The sequence below is a fragment of the Eptesicus fuscus genome, chromosome 22, assembly GCF_027574615.1.
Source record: "Eptesicus fuscus isolate TK198812 chromosome 22, DD_ASM_mEF_20220401, whole genome shotgun sequence".
Classification (NCBI taxonomy): Eukaryota; Metazoa; Chordata; class Mammalia; order Chiroptera; family Vespertilionidae; genus Eptesicus; species Eptesicus fuscus.
This window is the reverse complement of record NC_072494.1, coordinates 23,750,913-23,775,723: the sequence shown is the minus strand read 5'-3', so window position 1 is coordinate 23,775,723 and position 24,811 is coordinate 23,750,913. Positions and strand designations below refer to the sequence as shown.

The 24,811-nt window shown below is 37.3% G+C and overlaps 1 protein-coding gene across 2 annotated transcripts in view; it reads right to left on the bottom strand.

Annotated features, from left to right (window-relative positions):
* Nucleotides 1–24,811, bottom strand: part of XPR1 (xenotropic and polytropic retrovirus receptor 1) — a 105,089-nt gene that overhangs the window by 60,226 nt on the left and 20,052 nt on the right. For both annotated transcript variants that reach the window (XM_008145911.3, XM_028152124.2), the window contains exon 2: nt 19,621–19,672. In XM_008145911.3, coding sequence (XP_008144133.1) covers nt 19,621–19,672 — 52 coding nt within the window. The remainder of the gene's footprint in view (nt 1–19,620; nt 19,673–24,811) is intronic.

Sequence of the window (24,811 nt, the reverse complement as noted above, 5' to 3'; positions counted from 1 at the left end):
TATCCTCAGTACCCTATAAAAGCATCACTAGAACTATTAAATAAAGTTAGCAAGGTTTCACATAAGGACAATATATAAAAAAATTCAGTGGCATTTCTATATACTAGCAACAAGTAATTAGAAAATAAAATTTAAAATCATTACCATCTATGATAGCATCAAAAATATAAAATACTTAGGGATAAATTTAACAAAATATGTACAAGGTCTTTACATAAAAATATGAAAAATCAAAATTACATGGAAAATTAAAAATGTTGCAAAGACAAAGTAAATAATACCTAAATAAAGTAGAGATATATAACATGCTCATGGATTACAATATTTAATATTGTTAATATGTCTATCCTTACCAAAACAAGCTATGGATTCAATGCAACCCCAATAAAAATCCCAGCAGACTTCGTTTTGCAAAACTTGAGAAGGAGATTTTAAAGTTTACTTGGAAATGCAAAAACCCTAGAATAGCTAAGTAATTTTGAAAATGAATATTTATAATGTCCAATTTCAAAACTTACTACGAAGCTATAGCAGAACTTTTCAAACTTTTTCATCTCATGACACACACACTCATTACTAAAATATATTTTTTTGCCTATCTTCCAAAGAAAAGGTTTGATTTTGATTCATTCATACCAGACGGGTATTGTTGTGTTGGCTGTTATTATTTTTTATTTGACAATCCAAGGGAAAAGAGGTCAGTGTCCCTGACTAAGTCAGGTAATGCTTTTAAAAATTCTTGCAGCACACAGGTTAGAAATGAAGACAAGTGTTAGTTACAATGTACAACAGAGAACCCAGAAACAGACTGCATATGCTTGTCAACTGGTTTCCTACAAAGATGCTAATATAATTCAATTATTCCTTTATATATTTTCAAACATTCGTGAGGAGGAAACACTATTAGCCCATATTATTCTTTTGGAAATAACAGGATTAAAACGTGTAAAAGCTTACTTTTCCCTGATTAGTAACATTAAATCCACACAGAAAGGTATCTCAATGTTTCATCTTTTCTCTATGTTCAGCAATTGATTCCTCTCCTATGGGAGTTGGAAAGCAATCAACTATGCACTACAGAAATACAGCTGCTTTTATTTAAACTAGACAAAGGTAAACTAGACGTGAGAAGAGTGACTTATATGACCCCCTAATATATATCCTGAATGTGTAAGAAAAAAACAACAACAACCATCAAACAGAAGCTCTAGAAAATGTTTTATTTCAGATTAAAAATGGAAAGAAAAAACATCATAATAATGGAAAACCTAATGTTGTCAAAGAATCTATAATTTATCTTTGTAGTAACTGAAAAAGAAAATCAATTTCCTTATTCACATAGGAAGGTGGATAAGAATGAAAAAGATTGATAATTAAAACCAAAATTTACATTACTCCCATTTACCAGAAAAATATTTTCAAGAAAATGTTGATAATTGCTATGATTCATAGCTGTTTTTCAATATTCAATAAATATTATATTCTTTAAGCTTCTAATGTCCCTCTTTGAAATGTAATAAAGCATTGGTATTTTTAGACCTGAAAGTTCCCAGAATTTCAAAAGAAAACCATACTCCCTCACCCCTTCATTTGTCCTTTTTAACTAAAGTAGTTTTTAATACTGGTGAAAGTGGTAATACTAGAGGATATAATAGCCTTGAAGTTAAAATCAGTGTTAAGATTTTCTTTCAGCAACCCTGATTATATTACATATAACAGATATTTTGATTCTATTTGAAAAGGCCAAAGGTGAGAAAAGGATAAAAAAAAAAAAAGCAGTACTTAATGAATGCCTGCTCTGTGCTAGACACAGTGGTGTGCTGATAAATGAACAATCAGCTTTTGGTATGTACGAGTGTGTGTGTGTGTGTGTGTGTGTGTGTGTAGGGGAAAAAAAGTATATATGTTTATTATGTATTTTTCTGACATAAAAAAGTATATATGTTTATTATGTATAGGACAAAGTTTTTAAAGTATAATAAAATATACAATACTCTTTATTGTAAATTTCATAGACCCAATTAATTCTCACAGAATGCTCTTGATTTTGCCAATTGATAAATGAGTGTAGTCACAACTTCTATGTTATTTGATACTTTCATTTACATTAAAAAATAAGAAAAAAAGTGAAACAACAAAGGTGTATGTCATAACCTCATTTGTTCATCAATGAGATGAGCAACTTTTTGCTGAACTAGTTAATAGTTTAGAATATTTCCTCAATTTTTTGGTGCTACTCACAATAACAGGCAAGAGACTCAATAAACTTTCAAGTTTAAACCACCTTACTGGCACTTTCTTAAGTAGAGACAATCAACAAAACAATAAATCAAGCTACTGTTTATAGTATTTACTAATTTCCTGGCACAACAGCTTTCAAGCTACCAATGAATGAGATAGCACTGAACACAGAGTTGGGAAGAGATGTACAAAAGCACATCATTATATAGCAATTTCACCACAGATATAATAGACATAAATACTAATACAATGTAGTAAAATAATTAGGAAGTGATGAGTTTTGAGCATTTATTGCCTTTGCTTTTAATGTAACTTAATTATAAATTTATGTAATTTAATTTTTAATGATGGCTGTCTAACAGTCAGCTCATAAGATTTCTAAAAATGTAACTATCAGCTCCAGTACACTACTGGCTGGATAGCATATAAATGTTTCACAAACATGGGAACTAAAACTCAGCCATGATTTGTTCAAGATCACATAGTTGAGCCTTAGCCAGTTTGGCTCAGTGAATAGAGAGTCAGCCCACGGACTGATGGGTCTCGGGTTCAATTCCGGTCAAAGGTATGTACCTCAGTTTCAGGCTTGATCCCCGGCTGTCAGGGGCATGTTGGAGGCAATCAATTAAAGTGTCTCTCTCACAGTGATGTTTCTTTCTCTCAGTCTCTCCCCCTTCCACTCTGTCCCCCAAAAAGTCAATGGAAAAATATCCTTGGATAAGGATTAACAACAATAAAAAAAAAAGATAACACAGTTGGTAAATGGTAACACTGTGATTCAAGCCGGGTTATGACTGCCTAATTTGCGTTCTATTATAGCAGGTTATCGAGGATATAATTTACATAAACTTTAATATGAAAATTTATATAAGAATGTTTTTCTTTGCAAATACTTAAGTGGAAATCTATTTTCATTATATTCCTTTAAATTCAAAGAGCAGATAATCTAATCACTTTAAATAAGAGAAGGTTTGCCACACTGACATAAGTTTGGTTGGAAAGCTAGGGACCCACCTACATAAATCATGATGGAGGTATATCTCATGGGAATTGGAAAGCCATGGCAACTGAGAGACCTTATTTTTCTGTGTACAGGTACTCTGTTTATTCTCTATAGACATCTGCATTATCTCATTTTTTTCTGCCTTACAGAGTTCAATTAAAAATCAGAATATTTCTGTATCATCCCACATTTAATTAGTAATAAAGTCTTCCCTATTAACTTATTAAAACATTTTTCACTAATCTGAATTCCAAATAACTTACTCACTGAGTATCTATTGAGTGGGAAATGGTAAGTACTAAAGAAACAATAATGCCTGTATTTAAGAACCTTAAAATCTAACAATAAGGCAAATTACAAACAAAATAATGCATTCATCTGTGAACTTTTATGGGCTAAAGTACAAATAAACAATTCACTACCAAATGAATGGATAGAGCTTTGAACATAAGTGTCTTAAAGTTTCTGTTTCCCGCCCCCCCATACTCTTAACATCTTCTGAAAGCCAGTGTATATCCTGATAGCCAGTAAAGATAAAAACCAAGATAAAAACTGTTTTTAGGCAACTAGAATAACACCATGAGGCTAAATTGCTAACATTACTTACATTCTTTTTTTTTTAAAGTATACCAATTTCTAAGTTTTGGATTTAGGCAGTGAAATTATATAACACTTATATGCATGCATATAAGCATAACCAATGGACACAGACACTAGTGGGGGTGAGGGCATGTGCCGGGGGATGGGGGAGGTTAATAGGGGGAAAAGGAGACATATGTACTACTATATGTAATACTTTAAACAATTAAAAATAAAACTATTTGAGGACAAAAAAAAAAAAGAAATTATAAGGCACTTGATTCCTTGATCAAAAATACTAAATAGGCTATGAGTGAAGTAGTTGTTGCAAACATTAAATAAACATGTATTAATTACTAATGATTAGAATAAAAGACCACTTGTCATAAAAACAATACAATTATTAGGCTTTAATTTGAAATATGAATTGTAAACCATGATGCATAAAATAAATATATTTTAGAGCTAGTTAGATAGATGGGTATTTTATATACAGAACAACAAACTGACCAGCTCTCACCATTTGTCTGATCAATAAAATACTTAATGACTATATACAAATCAAATCAAATATTTCAAGTTCTGATGTGACAGAGTATTAGTCACTAAATGTACTTAAAATGTGCTTCAAATAAAAATTCTGAACAATACCTAATTTAAAAATAAAAGGATCAAGCTCAATCTTGTCTTCCCAATTGAATTAACAGATGTTGCCTGTTTTTGTTTGGAATACATGTTATTTCATGGAATTAATTATTTAGCTAATATTTTCTTGCTTATGAAATCTGGTGTTAATTGGAAATCAACTTTTCCTAAGTCTAAACAAGTTAAATGTCTAGAGAGCCATAATGTAATATCCAAATCTGTTTAAAAACAATTAAAAAGACATTACTTGATTAGTTTTCAAATAAACTTGGGTTATTAAATACCGAACAGAAACACTCTGTTTAAAAATATGTACTTTGGAATTTAAGTGTGTTTCTGCTTTTCAACAGGCATTATTCAATGAAGCACAATAAAACTTCATTAAAGATCAGTTTTCCCTCTAAATTGTATCTCTGTTATTCCTCACTGGCTCATTATAGCAAGGATCTCAGATCCTTAACTACTAGTAATTAGATCTGCAAAGACCCTATTTCCAAATGAGGTCACATTCTGAGTTAATCTTTTTCTGTTCCAACATCCCCTCTAATACAGAGAAGCAAAGCTGATTAAATAAAACCTTAACTTTTGCCATAGACACCAATGATATCCTTGTTGCTGCTAAGGCAATGAGGGAAATATATAGGTTATATTTATATATAATTCTATACCTAGTATAGAATTTTCTTTAAAAAATTATTTGACTTAAACTTATTTTTAGTTCTTATCTTTTGAGACTCCCTCTTCCAATATTGACTTATAGTTCATGATGTGAACTTATAGTTCCTACCCCTCCATCTTGGTTTCCAAGATAATAATCTTCTATGGTAGGTTCTTCCTACTAAAAGTCTACCTCTTTATGAGAAGGACACCAAAATCTTTAACTCTGGCCCATATCACTACTTACTGAGCTCCGGACTCACAAAACACATTGAACATTTGCCATCGGCTGTTCCACAAACACATTAAGTTCAACTTATCCAAACCTGAATTTAGTAACTTGGAAGTGTAATGGTTAGGAACAAAGGTTCTGCAATCAAGACTACCTGACTTAAAATACTGGCCCTGCCTCTTTCTTATTAAATATCTGACCCTGGAAAAGTTACTCCAATCTTTTTCTTTACTGTTTCTCTAATCTGTAAAATAGGAATCCTATCTAATAAAGAGAGAATACGCTAATTGACTGCCACACCCTCAAAGATGGCAGCGCCCACAGCCACAAGATGGCGGCGCCCAGTCCCCTCAGCCCCACTGGGGCGCCTGCCTCCAGAGTCCCCCAGTCCCCTCAGCCCCCCAGCTGCCCAGGGCCGGCCCGAGGCAAGCCTCGGATGGCAGCTGCCCAGCCACTCAGGGCCACCCGAGGCTCAGGTAACCAGGGCCGGCTGAGGCTTGTGCTGCTGGCAGTGGCAGCAGCAGATGTGTGATGGGGGTGTCGCCTTCCCCTGATCGCCAGGTCGTCTCCCGCCCCTGAGGGCTCCCCGACTGTGAGAGGGGGCAGGCTGGGCTGAGGGATGCCCCCCCGCCCCCCACTCCAGTGCATGAATTTTCATTCACCAGGCCTCTAGTAATAGTTATAACTATCCCAGTTAGAGTATCATAGTGCCTAAAATCAAGGTCTGAAATGGTCAATCCCTGTTTCACCACAGAGATTTATTTCATGTTGAAATATGAGTTTTATGGCAATGGATTTCTGGATCCCAAAAAACTACAGGGCTTATTAGTATCAAAGACTACTTTCTACTTCATCATATTTTAACCACATTTCTGTTATCAATGATGTGTACATCTTATAACAGTTTTTTTATGAAAAGCTTGTTATTAATTTGATAACCGAGGAAATATTAAAATAAATACTGCCTCTCAACATGATGATTAATTCATTGACTAAGAATGGCATCTTTATTTGGGGTTTAGAATATCAAGTGGTTTTTGTTCTAGCTAAGTACTCAGTTTATTTCTCAGTCATCATTGAGATTTAACTAGTAGCAGCCTGTGTAAGAGAAACCATATTTAAGTTCCTTAAAATGAATCTGTGGTTTAATTATAAATTTCTTTTTTAAAATATGTTTTTATTGATTTTGGAGAGAGAGGAAGGGGGAGGGATAGAGATATAGAGACATCAATGAGAAAGACACATCAATCAGCTGCCTCCTGTACACACACTTCCCCCGCCATGCCCCTCAGGGGATAGAGTTCATACTCGGACTTGTGCCCTTACCGGGAATTGAACCAAGACCTCTTGGTTCATGGATTGACACTCAACCACTGAGCAACCCTGACTGGGCTAATTATCAATTTCTTACTCAAGATTTTGCCAATCTCAGTCCCCAGCCCCCACAAATCCTTACTTACCCTTCAACAATGCAGGCCACATTATGACTTTTACGAGTCCCAGGCACTTTTGCCTTGGAAGTCACTACCTCAATTTAAAAAAAAACATTGAAAATTGTATTTTACAACTGTATTAGTATAAAGATTAATATAATCCAGGTCAGATTCATTATATATTCATTACTTTATACTCATTTCTCTTCTGATTTTAAAATAAATTAAAATTGAAACAGATTTTATGGTCTCCCTAAGAGAATCATGGGCCCGAGGAGCTAAACTTACAGTACCTAATGGATAAGTTAGCCCTGCTTCGAGATCTGCTTAAAAGTTACTTCTTCTAGATATTGTTTGATCTCTTCTCAAATTTGCCTCAAGGCAGAATGTCACCTTCTTACTCTCAAGGCACTTGATTATTTTTTCTCTCATAATATTTATCTCATTGAATTAGACCATCGTTTACTTTTTTTTTTTTTTAACCACTCCTCCTTACCTCCAGAATTTGGTACATGATTCTGTTTTTTCTTAAACTAAGTGTGAACATATTTAAGAGAACCCACTCTTCTTCTCCCCATCTTTGTTTGTAGAAGGATGGGTAAAATAGGAACTGGAAGAACAGAAAAGACTGATGAGCACTAATGGTCACACAATATCCAGACAGAAAGAGGTTTCTAACTATGTGATACAGCTCATTAACTAGCCAAATGTCTCTAGAGGCAAGCTAACTACTTCTAGTAGATGAAGTATCAGGATGATCCTACAATGAGTTGTCAATTCAGTATAATAAAGAATTGAGAAAGCTTAAGATGGCTTTGGATGACCAGGGCTTAATGGATACAGAACAAAAAGGAGTCCCAGAAGGAGATGAAGACAGATAGGGAAAGAAAAAAAGGAGGAGACTATTTTACTCTTAATATCTTTTGGTATGGCACTATATGGTATCAGTCAGTTTCTAAACATATGGGAATAGGTTCCCAAAAGGCAGGGCTCTCAAAAAGGAATAAGATGAAAGTACTTCCTGCCTATTGCAAAGAAGTAAGTAAAAGCAGGTCTGTATGTGAACTCCTCTTCACTCGAGAAGACAGTGGAAAAATGGCCCTATTACAATAAAGGGTTACTTACATAATTAATATAACAATTTCAGAGCTGAAAAATATGTGCATATGCTAACTTCAGAAGTTTATATTGTAGTATTGCCAGTAATTACTTTCTGAATTTACTATAATTTTGGAATTATAGTATATGTAAAGCTTTAATAATTTATGAATACTTTAGAGTTATACAAAACTCCCTAAAAAAAAACCCGTCAAATAAAAAGCAGAAACTGGGAATGGAAGAATATGCTTATAAGTTCTATACTCTTTACACACACACACACACACACACACACACACACACACACAAGAGGCCCGGTGCACGAAATTCAGCCCGGTCTGCACCCTCTCCAATCTGGGACCCCTTAGGGGATGTCCGACTGCCAGTTTAGGCCCGATCCCGCAGGGCACCCTTCTCGCAATCCGGGACCGCTGGCTCCTAACTGCTCACCTCCTGCCTGCCTGATTGCCCTAACCACTCTGCCTGCCTGCCTGATCACCCCTAACTGCTCTCCCCTGCCAACCTGATGGCCCCTAACCACCTCTGCCTTGGCGCCCACCACAGTAGCTTTGTCTGGAACGACGTTCGGAAAACATCCGGTCTAGTTAGCATATTACCCTTTTATTGGTATAGATACTTTTATTGATTTCAGAGAGGAAGGAAGAGGGAGAGAGAGATAGAAACTTCAGTGATGAGAGAGAATCATTGATCAGTTGCCTCCTGCATGCCCCCTACTAGGGATGGAGCCTGCAACCCAGGGATGTGCCCCTGACTGGAATCGAACCCAGCGCCCTTCAGTCTATAGGCTGACACTCTATCCACTGAGCTAAACCAGCCAGGGCTCTACATTCTTTAAGAAGACACAACACATCCTTTAAATTTTTTTCAAATTTCAAAGCTATATGGCTTACCTATAGTATTATTCCAAAACTCTGGAAAATTCCTATAAAGGACACCTTCTGTGTTAAAATTAAAGAGTGTTCTCCATTCACCCAACATAATTACTTCATTCTTTTAAATACAAAAAGTGATGATAAAACAAAATGTATTCATATAAAGGTCTTGTGAAACATTGATAATTCCCCTGATCTGTGTAAACACACCACCTGTCCAAAACACACTAGCCTATAAATAATCATAGCTCTTCCCATCCCCAAAATGGAAACATCATATCAGGAGGAAAGCAAAGCAAGAGACAACTGTGTCAAGTTGAAAAACAGTCTGAACTCTATTTTGGGACCAGTGTTCTGATGGTCAAGCATTTAGCTGTCTTAGGTAGGATTTTTCAAAAGACCATTCAAACTTCAGGTTAATAATTATAAATTAACTTATCACTTAAAAACAAAATAAAATTACATTTTTGTTCAACTAAGTTACATTATACATCAGATCATTTCATACCATAGGCTAATTTCTCAACTAATTTCTAGTTTCATTTAGTCTTTTCTTAAAATGAGAATTCTAAATAAAATGAAAATATATAATTGAATGTATTAATTAATTTAAAGTAACACTGTAAATGCTTCTAATTTAAGGTTTAACTCTCTCCTTTAAACACGTGTTTAAATGCTCATTGTGTATAACAAAAATCTAAACCCTAATACTGTGTCTGAGAAAAACACATTTTACCTATATTAGGACAATGACTTTCAAACTGAGACCCACAAAAACAATGGAAAAATGGTTTCAATTCCTGCTCAAATCTAAGATAGGCACAAAATCTTTCCTCACCTCTATCAGAGACCTATTTTGATACTATTCTAAGTGACATTCCAAACCAATTACTAACAACTACCTAAATTTATCCTTAGCCGGTCAATCTCAACATTCTCAGACTTGTTGACTAAATGTTAATAAATGATACCACCACCCCCACCCCCCAAAAAAAAAAAAAGGAAAGATAAATTTATCTAGAACACTGAAATCTTACAACCTGGATTTCTCGTGTCAGCACAGAATGGAGAACTACCCTTTTAAATTTTAATGACATCTAACCACATGCTCTGATTTTACTTTTATCAATTCTACCTTTTAAAAATTATGATATGGATAGTTTAACTGATTAAGGAACTCTATAAGGGCACAATTCTTGAACAGAATAACATATATAGAATTTTATTTACTGGCTGGTACAAGAAAAGACAGTAACATTCTAAGTTTGTTTTTAAACTTTAGCATGCATCAGAAGCCACTGAAGAGCTTGTTAAAACACAAATGGCCCAGGCCTATTCCCTGATTCAGTATGTCTGAGCTGAGTTCAAAAATTTACATTTCCTAGGTCAGTGGTCGGCAAACTGCAGCTCGCGAGCCACATGCGGCTCTTTGGCCCCGAGTGTGGCTCTTCCACAAAATACCATGTGTGGGCGCGCACATACAGTGCGATTGAAACTTCGTGGCCCATGCGCAGAAATCGGTTTTCGGCTCTCAAAAGAAATTTCAATCGTTGTACTGTTGATATTTGGCTCTGTTGACTAATGAGTTTGCTGACCACTGTCCTAGGTGATACTGATGAGTACAGGTCAAGAAACCACACTTTGAAAATAACTGATCTAATAATGTTAAATTATAATATGCAATTTCATGTCCTACACATGAAATCATACCTCAGATTGCTTTAACTCATCCTATATAATAAAAAGTAATATGCAAATTGGCCATCATGCCCTCACAAGATGGCTGACTACAACAAGGCCAGCAGGGGGGTTAGTGAGAGACAACCAAACGACTGAACAGCAGGCTGCGTGGGGCGACCAGGCTGGCGGGGGGATTAGTGAGGGATGACCAAACGACTGAACAAGCAGGCTGCATGGGGCAACCAGGTCAGCAGGGGGGGGGGGGCAGTTGGGGGCAACCAGGCGGCAGTGGGGGCAGTTAGGGGCAACCAGGCCAGTGGGGGGGTCATGAGGGGCAACCAGGCCAGCGGGGGGTGGGGGGGGGCGGGAGAGGTGCAGATGGGAGTGACCAGGCCAGTGGGAGGGAGGGCAGTTAGGGGCGACCAGGCCGGCAGGGGGGACAGTTAGAGGCAACCACGACAGCAGAGGAGGGCAGTTGGGGGTAATCAGGCTGGCAGGGGGGCAGTAAGGGGTGACCAGGCCAGCAGGGGGGCAGTTAGGGGCAACAGGCAGGCAGGCAGGCAGGCAGGTGAGCGATTAGGAATCAGTGGTCCAGGATTGTGAGAGGGATGTCCCAAATTGGAGAGGGTGAAGGCTGGGCTGAGGGAACCCCCCACCCCATGCACAAATTATAAATGTTACTTTTATTGTACGGTAGATAATTAATGTGGCCTATATTTTCAAGTCTTTTATATCACCCTATATAATAAAAGCCTAATATGCTAAGTGTCTGGTCATCCATTCAACCAATCAAAGGGTAATATGCTAATGATATGCTAAGGCCACTCAACTGCTCACTATGACATGCACTGAACACCAGGGGGGCAGACACTCCAACTGATAAGTTAGCTTGCTGCTGGGGTCCAGCTGATCGGGACTGAGCGAGATGGGCCGGACACGCCCTGGAGCCCTCCCGCAGCCCCTCCCCAGCTGGCCAACCTCCCTGGCCCCGATCGTGCACCAGTGGGGGTCCCTCAGCCTGGCCTAAGCCCTCTCACAATCTGGGACCCCTCAGGAGATGTCTGAGAGCCCGTTTCGGCCTCATCCCGCAGGCCAGGCCGAGGGACCCCACTGGTGCATGAATTCATGCACTGGGCCTCTAGTACTTCTGGGAAGAAAGAAAAGCTTCCAAAAGGCTTTAAGACAATGGAAACTGCAAGTCTTCGGAAATTCTACTCTATGTCCCCATCATATATAATAAAGAGGTAATATGCAAATTGACAATCACTCCAACACACAAGTTGGCCACCCCCATGTGGTCAAAGATGGCCACCACAAGATGGCCAGTAGGGGAGGGCAGCTGTGGGCGATAAGGCCAGCAGGGGAGAGCAGTTGTGAGTGATCAGGCCTGCAGAGGAGGGCAGTTGGGGGCGATCAGGCCTGCAGGGGAGGGCAGTTAGGGGTGACCGGGCTGGCAGAGGAGGGCAGTTGGGGGCCACCAGGCCTGCAGGGGAGGACAGTTGGGGGGGAATCCAGGCCTGCAGGGGAGAGCAGTTGGGGGGAACCCAGGCCTGCAAGGGAGGGCAGTTGGGGGCCACCAGGCCTGCAGGGGAGGACAGTTGGGGGGGAACCCAGGCCTGCAGGGGAGAGCAGTTGGGGGGAACCAGGCCTGCATGGGAGGGCAGTTGTGGGGGGGGAGGGGGACCAGGCCTGCAGGGGAGGGCAGTTAGGGGCGACCAGGCTGGCAGGGGAGGGCAGTTAGGGGTGACCGGGCCGGCAGAGGAGGACAGTTGGGGTGACATTGGTTAATAGGATCATATAGGTTTCAAGTGTACATTTCTATTGACCTGTACATTGCATTGTGTGCCCACCATCTAAAGTCAAATCATCTTCTGTCACCATTTATTTGGCCCCATTATAAAGAGAAACATTTTCGAGAGAAACCAAGATGGTGGCATAGGTAAACACCTAAACTGCTGCCTTGCACAACAATTTCAAAACTACAACTAAAAGACAAAACGGACATCATCCAGAACCACAGGAAGGCTGGCTGAGTGGAAATTCTACAGCTAGAAGGAAAGAGAAAAGCACACTGAGACTCCGAGGAGCTGCAGGAGGCAGAGGTACTGAGACGCACACGCAGAGAGGACTGGCGGCTGAGTGCGCAGCTGGCTTTCTCAAGCGGAAGGGAGACAAAAGCTCCTGACTGCGCTGAACTCCAGTTCTGGGCGAGACTTTGGGGACCCACACTCATGCGGAGAGAGGCTGGACTGTTAGGAGGGAGAAAAGCATGCTGAGACTCAGAGGAACTGCGGAGGGCAGAGGTACCGAGGCGCACGCGCGGAGAGGGCGGGTGGCTGGCTTTCTCAAGCGGGAGAGAGACAAAAGCTCCCGAATGCACTGAACTCCAGTTCCAGGCGAGACTCTAGGAACCCAGGCTCATTCTGGTAGAAACTGGACTGTCTGGCAGCGGGCGGAACTCGAGGGCGGCTTTCTCTCAAGAGGTGCTTGCAGTGATTACCACGGGACACTGAGACACAGGGGCTTATTAGGGCAGGGCTGACTGGAAACTGGTGCTGTCTGCTCCACCCTGAGACTCCACCCCATCCAAGCTGAGCGCAGAGGCTTTTGCAAGTCCTGTCTCATAAGGGTGTCTCCAGCACAGAAGTTCTCCCAGTGTAGACACAGCTGATCCTCACAGCCAATTGGCCTGGAGGTCAATCCCTCCCAGTAATACCAACAACAATCAAGGCTTAACTACAACAAGACTGTGCACACAGCCCACAAAGGGGTGCACCAAGAGTGTCCACCTCAGGTAACTGGGGAGGCTGAGCCACTGGGCCCTTATAGGACACCTAGCACACAAAGCCACTCTATCAACTCAGGGAAGCAGCCAAAATGCAGAGACAAAGAAACAGATCACAAATGAAAGAAATGGAGGAAAGCAAATGACTGGATATAGAGTTCAAAACCATGGTTATAAGGTTTTTCAAGAATTTTCTAGAAAAGGCCGATAAATTTAGCGAGACCCTCGAGGATATGAAAAAGGACCAACTAGAAATTAACCCTTTGCACTCGCTTGCTTTTTTCTCGATTCCTTTATTCTACTCAGGATTTAATTTTTTAAATACCCCAGATTTTACAAAGCGCGGTAGTACAATAAAAAACTGGAGTTTCTTTTCATACAAACTTATTTGGATTTTTTTATATTTCAAATTATTGATACATTCAATAACCGTCACACTTGACATCCGAGTGCAAAAGGTTAAGCATACACTGACTGAAATAAAAAATATTATACAGAGATCTAACAGCAGACTAGAGGATCGCAAGAATCAAGTCAAAGATTTGATATACAAAGAAGCAAAAAACACTCAACCAGAAAAGTAAAAAGAAAAAAGAATCCAAAAATATGAAGATAGTGTAAGGAGCCTCTGGGACAACTTTAAGCGTACCAACATCAGAATTATGGGGGTGCCAGAAGAAGAGAGAGAGCAAGATACTGAAAACCTATTTGAAGAAATAATGACCGAAAACTTCCCCCACCTGGTGAAAGAAATAGACTTACAAGTCCAGGAAGCGCACAGAACCCCAAACAAAAGGAATCCAAAGAGGACCACACCAAGACACATCATAATTAAAATGCCAAGAGCAAAAGACAAAGAGAGAATATTAAAAGCAGCAAGAGAAAAACAGTTAGTTACCTACAAGGGAGCACCCATAAGACTATCAGCTGATTTCTCAACAGAAACTGTGCAGGCCAGACGGGAGTGGCACAAAATATTCAAAGTGATGAATAGCAAGAACCTACAACCAAGATTACTCTACCCAGCAAAGCTATCATTCAGAATTGAAGGGCAGATAGAGAGCTTCACAGATAAGAAAAAGCTAAAGGAGTTCATCAACACCAAACCAATATTATATGAAATGTTGAAAGGTATTCTCTAAGAAGAGGAAGAAGAAGAAAATGGTAAAGATAAAAATTATGAACAACAAATACATATCTATCAACAAGTGAATCTAAAAATCAAGTGAATAAAAAAATCTGATAAACAGAATAAACTGGCGAATATAATGGAATCAGGGGCATAGAAAGGGAGTGGACTGACTATTCTCGGGAGGAAAGGGGTGTGGGGGTGCAGGAAGAGACTGGACAAAAAGTGTACACCTATGGATGAGGACTGTGGGGGGCGGGTAAGGGAAGAGGGTAGGGTGGGAACCAGGTGGAGGGGAGCTATGGGAGAAAAAAGAGGAACAATTGTAATAATCTGAACAATAAAGATTTATTAAATTAAAAAAGAGAGAGAGAAACATTTTCTTTTGTAGGTGGCTATAATCTAAAGTCCAACATTTAAAAAAAGGTAAGTCCCTTGGAAATTTGGCCTTTCCTTACAGTTCACTTCTCTCCAGTAATAACCCTCTGCTTCATTTAATGTTTTCTATTGAATTACCTGTCTTATGCATCTGCACCCTTTTGATTTTGTTCTGGTTGCTTCTCTGTGTCTAGAAAGCCCTCACCTACAGTTATAATTATGCTTCAAGACCCAATTCAAATCTAACTTCCTCAATTAATCATTCTCTTACAACTTTATTCATAAAGATTCTTTTACAGTTATTGTGAACAAACTGCTCTGAGGATATCTACCTAGTATACTGTGTCCTTCTTGCATTGTTAAAAATTCCTCTCTCCTGTAAATACCCGAAATTTATTTACCATGTCATGAGTGAACAGACTAGAAAGACTGGTTATAGGCTTTAAAAGAGATAACAAACCATTGTTCTATTAAGAAGATAGAGATCCCAAACAGAAAAAAATAACAGTATAAAAATAATAACGCTTACTATATAAATTACCTTATTCTGTTCCATCCTTTGTAAAAGGAATGCACAAATTTAGCTATTTCATTTTCTCACTGTACAACCAAAAGATTCCTTTGTGAATAGCCTAATAACATATTGTTTGGACTTACACTGCAATTGTAAAACAGAAACTCTTAAATATATTTAATCACACTAGATTTGCAATACCCTGATTCAAATCACAGCTATTTCAACTTCAAATAAGATGTGTTTTGGTGTATACGCAAAATTAATTGCATGTGGTAACACACTAAAGTAAATTCAATTTCCTTTTCCAAACTCACTGACTATATCTCTTGTAATAAAAGATAGCTGATCAATTTCTCATCAGGAACCATAAATTGTCACTCAGTCTAGTAGGTGATAAACTATGTTTCATCTCTCAACCTTCAATGAAGAAAATGAAATTTTAATCAGTATTGGTATTCACTATCCCTTTAATCCCAAAGAGATCAACCTGTGGTTACCAGGCCTAAAAGTATTATGCAATCCTAAAAATCATCACAGTTCATCTTTTCAAATAGAACAGAACTTTCAAGTTCAAAATATACTAACAATCTATCCTTTAAAGAATGATATATTTTATCTTTTAAAAATATACACATATATATTTACAAGTGTGTGCATGTGCATGCATGTGCAAATACATATGTATGTACTTCTTGCTGCTGAAAAATAAAGTCTACAACAATGAATAACTCAGTAGCAATGACTAACAGTCCCAGTTGCCAGTATGTAGCTTTTAAAGAATTAACACTCCCTGGTTATCACTAAAAGAACCATGACTCCTTGGTAGAATGCCTGATCCCAGGTCCTAGGCTGGAAATACATGAGTCTGGAAAATTCTGTCATATCAGGTAAAAGAAGGAGCTATCAAAGACTATGAGGGTCATATCAAAAGCAATGAGAAAATTAACTGAAGAGGTTCCCACTAGGCCAAAGATGAAAATCTGATCGTTAATAAGGATAAAAACTACACTGTACCAAAACATACCAAATATGTTTAAATATATTAATTCATTAAATCACTTTTAAAAAGTTTCATTGGTCAACTTTGGAAAATGTTAGAGAACCAATATTATTTTGAAAACTAGCAACAAAGGGAAAGAATTAGGCAATTATCCTACCTTTCCTATACAGTTTGTATAGCTAAGGGTAACTAAAGGGAAGGGAAGTTTCTCTTTACAAAATTCTGATGATAAACACAGGAGAATTAGAATATCATTATTTTGTAAACCTTACTGAATTCATGAATCTAGGGTAGGCAATAATTGTCAATAGCTAGTAACATTACAAAGAGAGAAACAATCTGCTACTATACATTCTTCCTAATAGAAGTACACATCAGCACCTATAAAGTGTTCTGAGGGGGAAAAATATGTGTGCACAGTATTTAATCAGAATTACAAGTCCCTAGATTTAACTAAAAATTTACAGGACTACAGAAAACAGAAACCATGTTAAGGTACAGTATACCACAGAAGTACAATCAGTAAAATCCAGAATCTGAAAGACCAAAAGAAGCAAACAAACCTCTTTGTTCTACCAGATAATAAAAATTTTAAAGGAAAATAGAAGAAAAATAAAGAGAGTTGGAGGGGAAATCTATAGATGAGCTCCGACCAATAGAACTGTCTTCAATATGAGAAATATTCTATGCTGTTCAATACAGTAGCCCCTAACGTCATGTGGCTATATAGTTTTTATGATTGAGGATCAGAATATTTCATTTCAATTAATTTAAATAGCTACATCTGGCTACTGGGTACCATAATGAATGGTGCCACTATAGATCAAAGGAGAACTAAGAGATTTTTAATCAATCACAATATATCAAAAATGAATGTTATTTGGGTCCTATTCAAACTAATAAATCTTTTTTTTAAGTATAAAATAATAAAATAATTAGAAAAATGTGAAACCTGCCAGATATTTAATAATATTAAGAAATTACTATTAATATTTTTATGTGTGATGGGGCAGAGACTATCCTTTAGAAATATTTACAGATAAAATTATACAATTTCTGAAATTTGCTTCAAAACTATGGGGGGGATGAAACAAGATTAGGCATTATATTGATAATATACTTCACAGATTTTAGAAAGGTAATTCAGTCTCCCATCATCTAGAACTAAAAAGCCAGCTCACATCTGTTAAAACAACAAAGACCTGGGGACAGAGGTGAGGTGGAAGACGATGCCTAAAGTAAACTCAAGCATATAATCAGAATGAATAATTTACAAGCATACTTTAATCTTCAATGCTACTAAGAGCTGAATTCCAAGGAGCTTAGGGAGACTGTAACACATCTACTAACGAAGTTGAATAAGCAGAGGAAACCTAAGCAAAAAAGATCCAACAAAACATGTTCATAAGATTGGGGAGGTGTGGAGACTAAAGAAGAAATGGCAGAAAAGCAGAGACCACTGTAGTAGTGGTCAGTGGCTTATGTCCTTAACCATATCTATTCATTTCATTTCAGAAAGTCAGAGAGCTGTATTAAGCTAACTAACACTAGCTAGGTACACTCCCCATCAAAAGGGATACTTTAACATATGTAGTATTCTCAACAATAAAGATTTAAAAATATAAAAAATAAAGGAATACTTTATAACGAGAGGCCAAATGTGAAAAGAAAACAATCAAAGCATCTGGAGGTCTTTCCATTATAATTCAAATAATCTAAAAAATATGTTCCACTGAGTAGACTTTTTTTTTTTAATTCTCCAACAATTCATATATGATTTTTCAAATCTATGCCTATTACATGTATCTTTGAAAGGAGGCATATCACATATGTAAAAACACGAAGTGATTTAGTATCTTACAAAAAATATACAGTCAACCCAGTAGCTTATAAAATATGATTCCTCAGCAATCAAAGGGAATTCTATGCTTGGCATCAAGACAACACAAATGCACAAAAATACAAAATCTTTAAACTAGGACTTTATATCATCTGCTTATCCACTGGCTTTAAAGAAATGCTAATGTGTTACCTCAGACTATACCTTATAAAATTATAGTATCAACTTTATAAAACAACAACAAAAAATACAATTAGCCATCTACTCGGCAAGGAAAATTCTGCATCTAAAGATTAAGAAAAGTTAAAATTGTTTTAAAAGACGCAAGTCAGGTTAATTTACTCCCTTTTTTCATAAACAGTACTTCGATTTTAAGAAAGATTGAGGAAAATAATTATTTTTATTTTTATTCCGATCCACTGATGCACTCTGTAAATATATGCTAAGGTATGTGGCTATTTTAGATACTAGGACAAAATATCTGGTCACAAGGAACTTACATTTTCAATTCAAAATGATTAGAAATGAAAGATGTAAGATAACAAAATTTTAGATTATACATCTATAGTTTTATTAAACAACTTCAGCATCTATGTCATAAAAATAAGCCTGAAAAAGCTTGTCATTAGAATGACTTCATAGAATACCAGTTTGGTATTTCATAAAGACATTAATCTGTATTAATCTAGAATATTCTTGACAAATATTTTTCCACATTCTTCTCTCCTAAAGAAAAAAAAAAGTGATATAAAAATGTAAAATACCCAGCCCCAGAAAGAACACTCCCTCAAGAAATAGTTGTTGAATTAGCTAATTAATTACTGATACAAGAACCCATACTACTTTAACTTAGAACTCTACAAACCGATCAAAGGTTAAACCCATAAAGAATGAGCTGTGAGCAGAAGCTGAGGTAACAGAAAAAGAAGGATCAATAAAGATAATTAGAGAGATAACCACTGTCCTTAGGGTGTTTTATGACTGCCAAACTGTATACTTGCATACATATAAATACTTATCTCTCACACACACACACACACACACACACACAGAGTACAAGTGCTCTGTTGTTTTAGTCCCAGTTTAAAGACATGGCATAAATAGAAAAAGGTGTGTTGGCCAGACTAATTATGGACTAAGGATCCACTGAAGGTTGATGGATAAAGATATGAAAATACATTTGGAGGTTTCAACAATAAAGAATTAAAAAAAAGAAAATACATTTGGAGGGGTTGAAAATGACACAGATAAGAAATTAGACTCTAAGCCAATATATGATTCACAATGCTAAGGATGATTTAAGGACATTTACAAGATCCATAGGGAAAATGTGAACTAAACAAAAACGTCTGTTTGAAATATAATGTAATTATGATACATATTATGAAAACTAAAAAAGATCTACATAATAGGACAGGTTATATTAGTTTTGTACTGTGCAGTTTAAAATATCGTTCCTTAAAAAGAGATTTTATGTGACTACATGTAGGAAGGAGTTAATGCATCTTACCTTCCACAGAAGGTGCCTGGTCCTGAGCTGAATACAGCATATCCTTGAAAGCCTATTAGGAAGAAACAAAAGGAATACATGAATTGAATAATCTTTATATTAAAAGCATTTGAAGCTAAACAATTACTTCTTTTTCAATATCCACACAATGACTACATACGGTTCCCTAAATTAATTTAGTGAATTTTTTCCTTTGTTTTTCTTGCCTTAAGATATGTATCAGCAAAAACTCTATTACATGAGATGTCTGCATTTTACTGCCTTTGTTTTCTTCTAGGATTTTTATGGGTTCATGACTTAAATGTAAGGTCTTTTCTCTATTTTGAGTTTATTCTTGTGTATGGTATAAGTTGGTGGTCTAGTTTCATTGGTGGTTTAATTGGCATGTACCTGTCCAATTTTCCCAACACCATTTATTGAAGACACTGTTTTACTCCATTGATTGCTCTTGCCTCCTTTGTCAAATATTATTTGACAATAATGGCGTGGGTCAATTTGTGGGGTCTCTGTTGTGTTCCACTGATCTATAAGCCTGTTCTTATGCAAGTACCAGGCTGCTTTTATTACAATGGCTCTGTAGTATAGTTTGATATCTGGTATTGTGATCCCTCCAACTTTGTTCTTCCTTCTCAAGATTGCTGTGGCTATTCATCATCACTATTCATCAGAGAGATGCAAATTAAAACTACAACGAGTTATTACAGATGGCTACCATCAGTAAATCAACAAACAGTAAGTGCTGTTGAGGATGTAGAGAAAAAGAGATTGAAATTTCTTTTGAGAGCCAAATTTTTTAAACTTAAACTTCTAACACCACTTCTTCAAAATAGACTTGCCCAGGCCGTGGTATTTTGTGGAAGAGCCACACTCAATGGGCCAAAGAGCTGCATGTGGCTCTCGAGCCGCAGTTTGCCGACCACAGAGCTAAGCGAAATAAGCTAGCCAGAGAAAGGCAAATATCCATGATCTCCCTTATATGTGGAATCTAATGAACAATACAAACTGACAAACAGAGTAAGTCCAGAGGCATGAATGAATAGAACAGACTGACAGATCTCCGGAAGAGATTAACCAAAAAACTTATATGCATATATGCATAGCTCATGACACAGACAATAGTGCAACGAAGGCTTGAGGTGAGGCAGCGGCTGGGTGAGGGGGGGGGGGGCAAAAGAGGGAGGGGAATGGGAGACATCTCTAGTATTGTTAATAATGAGAGATAAATTTAAGAAAAAAAGGAATCTAGTGAAATACTTCAATTAACTGTAATAAGCTAAAATAAAATATTTTCATACCAATCCAGTACTGTCTAATTTTTAAGACAAGGGCTAATTTGTACACTTTAAAAATTAAGGGGCATTTGAAAAATGCCTGTGAAAAATCACCTGAGAGAACATAAACTCTCTGACTAAAAGAAAGTAGTTATAGAAACCGAGAACAAGAGTCCCAGAGAAATACAATGGAACACCACCTAAGAAAATATGAAACACTAGATAAAAATTTTTAAAATTGTGTTATATACATAACATAAAATTCTCCATTTTAACTGTGTTCAATTGTACAGTTCAATAGTGTTAAGTACATTCACACTGTGTGTAGATAATTTCCAGAATTCTTTTCATCCTGGGTAGAAATACTTTTCAGTGGAGGTCTGGAAAGTCCTCCCTAACAGTTCAGGTCTATAAAGAGAGTAAATGTTTTATTGTTTTTTTCCAAACCAGGAAATCAACTAACAACCATATTTAGGTAATCTGAAAGATCACCCTTTGGTCTCTTTAAGTGGTTTGTGGAACAGGAATAAAAAGGGTTTATTCATATCTATCAAAATGGTAGAATTAATTAAGTGGATAAGGCTCCAGAGCTGAAGAGCTGGTCATCAGCTGAGGTGACTGTATCCAGTTCCACAACTTCAAAGTTTCAAATATCATCTAACTATTAGTGATTCCTAAATTGGCCACCAGCTTTCCTCAACCTATGTATAACTGACATTTAGGGCCATTAGTTGTGAGGGGCTGTTCTGCACATAACAAGATTTTTATTAGCACCCCTGGCATCTAGGGATCCACTAGATAGCAGTAGCAACCAATCCATCAAAGCTGTGACAACCAAAAATGTCTCCAAACACTGCCAAATGTCCAGAGGAACAAAATCCCTTCTCCCCAGAACTACTGTCCTAAAGTCATTCAAGCATATTTAAACCCTCCCCCCCAAATCACAAGGAATATACCTACAGGGTAACCCACTCTATATTCAAGTCTAGTAAATGATATTCTTCCCAAATGAATTACCATTGCTTTAGATTAGTGACCAACTTGTTACTTCCATGACTAAATAACCTTGACAATATATAGTAAAAAAGACTTCCAAAGATTCACTATTTATGGAGAATTTGAGACAATACAGTAATACAAGTATTTTATAACAACAACAAAACTTGCTCCTTGTTTCAAGTTTCTGACACAAAGCTCTGAAAACCCTTGAAATGTACTATCTTTTGCATAGGAATGATGGAGGAGTTGTGGGGAAGGCCCCAGACAGCTTTAGGATAGGGGTTGGTACCCAGAAAAACCATCAACCTGATTAGAAGGTTAAAACTTTTAGCCCCATCCCAGACCTCAGAGGAAAGGAGAGTGGCTGAACATTGAGTTCAATCACCATTAGCCATAGATTTATCAGGTGTACTGGTTAATAATTTTGTAATCAAATAAAATACTATAATTTCAAGAGAAACATCAAAAGTGCTTTATTCAAAGTAATGTCCATTGCTAGCTACACATTTCCCCCATCTTTCAGGTAATTTGTGGATACCGTCCCAATAGAACTTCTCTTGTTTTGAGGCAGACCATTCAGAGACCCAATTTTCCACTTCTTCATACATTTTGAAGTGCTGCTCAGAAAGTGTGTGTGCATCTATCGGAACAAGTGGTAATCTGAAGGAGCAAGGTCTGGTGAACACTTCCCAGGCAAGATCTTTTACCATGTCTTTAACTGGTTTTGAAATGTGTGATGGTGGGTTATCATGAAGCAAAATTACTTTGCCGTGTCTTCTGGCACATTCTGGTCATTTCACGATCAAAGCCTGGTTCAAATTGATTATTTGTTGTTGGTAACGATCAGTATTAACGGTTTCACCTGGTTTTAGAAGCTCATAATACATCACACCTTCCTGATCCCACCAAAGGCAGAGCATTGTCTTCTTTCCGAAGTGATTTGGCCTTGCAGTCGATGTTGATGGTTGACCTGGATCAACCCATGATTTTGTGTATTTGGGATTCTCAAAATAAATCCACTTTTCATTGCCAGTCACAATTCGATGCAAAAAATACTTTCGTGCTGTTGAAGCAACATTTTACCGATGATTTTTCCGTTTTCCATTTGTCTTTTGTTCAGTTGATGTGGCACCCATTTTCCTTCCTTTAAAATCTTTCCTATTGCTTGTAAACAATCAGAAATTGTTTGCTGAGCAACGTTTACTCTTTCTGCAAGTTGTTTTTGAGTTTGACGTGCATCTTCATCCAATAATGCTTGTAATTGTTGGTCTTTAAACTTTTTCGGTTGACCTGGACATTCTTTGTCTTTCACATCGAAATCATCACTTTTAAAGCGTTTAAACCAGCGTTCACAAGTATCTTGAGATGGAGCACGTTCACCATAAGCTTCCCAAAGTATAGGGTAACTTTCAGCAGCACTTTTCTTCAAAATAAAGTAATGAATTAAAACTTCCCGCAAAGGCTCTTTTTTTGGCACAAAATTCGACATTTTTAAGCATAAAAATATCTATGATGTTAACACCTTCAGCAAATTTGACATATGAAGTTTTGAAGCTTGTTATCAATACAACAAAATAGCATACATATCAAATCACATATATATCAACATATGTGTAACTCCATCTATTGAAAAAAATCCTCATTATTAACGGGTACACCTAGTATATTTGTATTTTAATATTATTAAGGAAGTTACTAAGCTTTATTCATTCAATGAACATTACTGGATGTCTATTCTGTGCACTATACCAGGCTCTAATGAAATATAGTTGACCCTTGAATAACATGGGTTTGAACTGCATGGGTTCATTTATACATGGATTTCTTTCAATAAATACTATAAGTGTATTAATTCTTCCTTATGACTTTATTCTCTCTAGCTTACTTTATTGTAAGAATACTGTACATAATACATATAACATACAAAATATGTGTTGACTGTGTGGTTGGTAAGGCTTCTGGTCAACAGTAAGCTATTTAATAGTTAAGGTTTGGGGAGTCAAATGTTATACACTCATTTTCTACTGTGTGGGGGGTTGGCACCCCTAACCTCAAGTTGTTCGAGGGCCAACTGTAATGATGAATAAAACAAGGAGATGACAAATATATAAATAGGTAAATTAAAATATAATTTTAAATTCTAAAAAGAAATATGAATAAAAGCATATTGAAAGTCTAAGGCAGGAGCAATCCTATATAATAAAAGGTTAATATGCAAATCGACTGAACAGCAGAATGACCAGTTGCTATGACATGCACTGACCACCAGGGGACAGATGCTCAACACAGGAGCTGCCCCCTGGCGAGCGCAGCGTCGGTGGCAGGAGCCTCTCCTGCCTCCACGGCAGCACTAAGGATGTCCAACTGCCGGGGGGGGAGCGGGCCAAAGCTGTTAGTTGGACATACCCCAAGGGCTCCTGGACTGAGAGGGCACAGGCCAGGCTGAGGGACCCCCTCCCCCCAAGTGCACGAATTTTGTGCACCAGTCCTCTAGTGAAAAAATAAAAGTAGATGAAATATGGGAAAAGAAAGATATCATGAAGGGAAACAGAAAAATTAGGCAAACAACTAAACAAGAACAAAGGGAAATTAATATCTCCAAGATTTTGAGCCCAGGTAAAAAGAAAGTTGATTATTGATAATATTAACTGAGTTGGAAAAACATCAAAGAAAAAATGTGGGCAAAGAAAAGATAGAAGTTTGGGTTGACAAACCACTTTAGGTATCCACAGGACAACTGAGATGATCAACAAACAGATGAAAAAAGAGATCAACAGTTTGGAAGATAGGTCATAGCTAGTGGCTAAGAGGTGAAAATCATCTATATTAAAGATGATTTGAAATTGTGTAGGGTCTAGATAAATGAAATTTCTCAGAAAGTGATGAGTGGGCCACTGACAGAATCTTTTGGAATATACAGC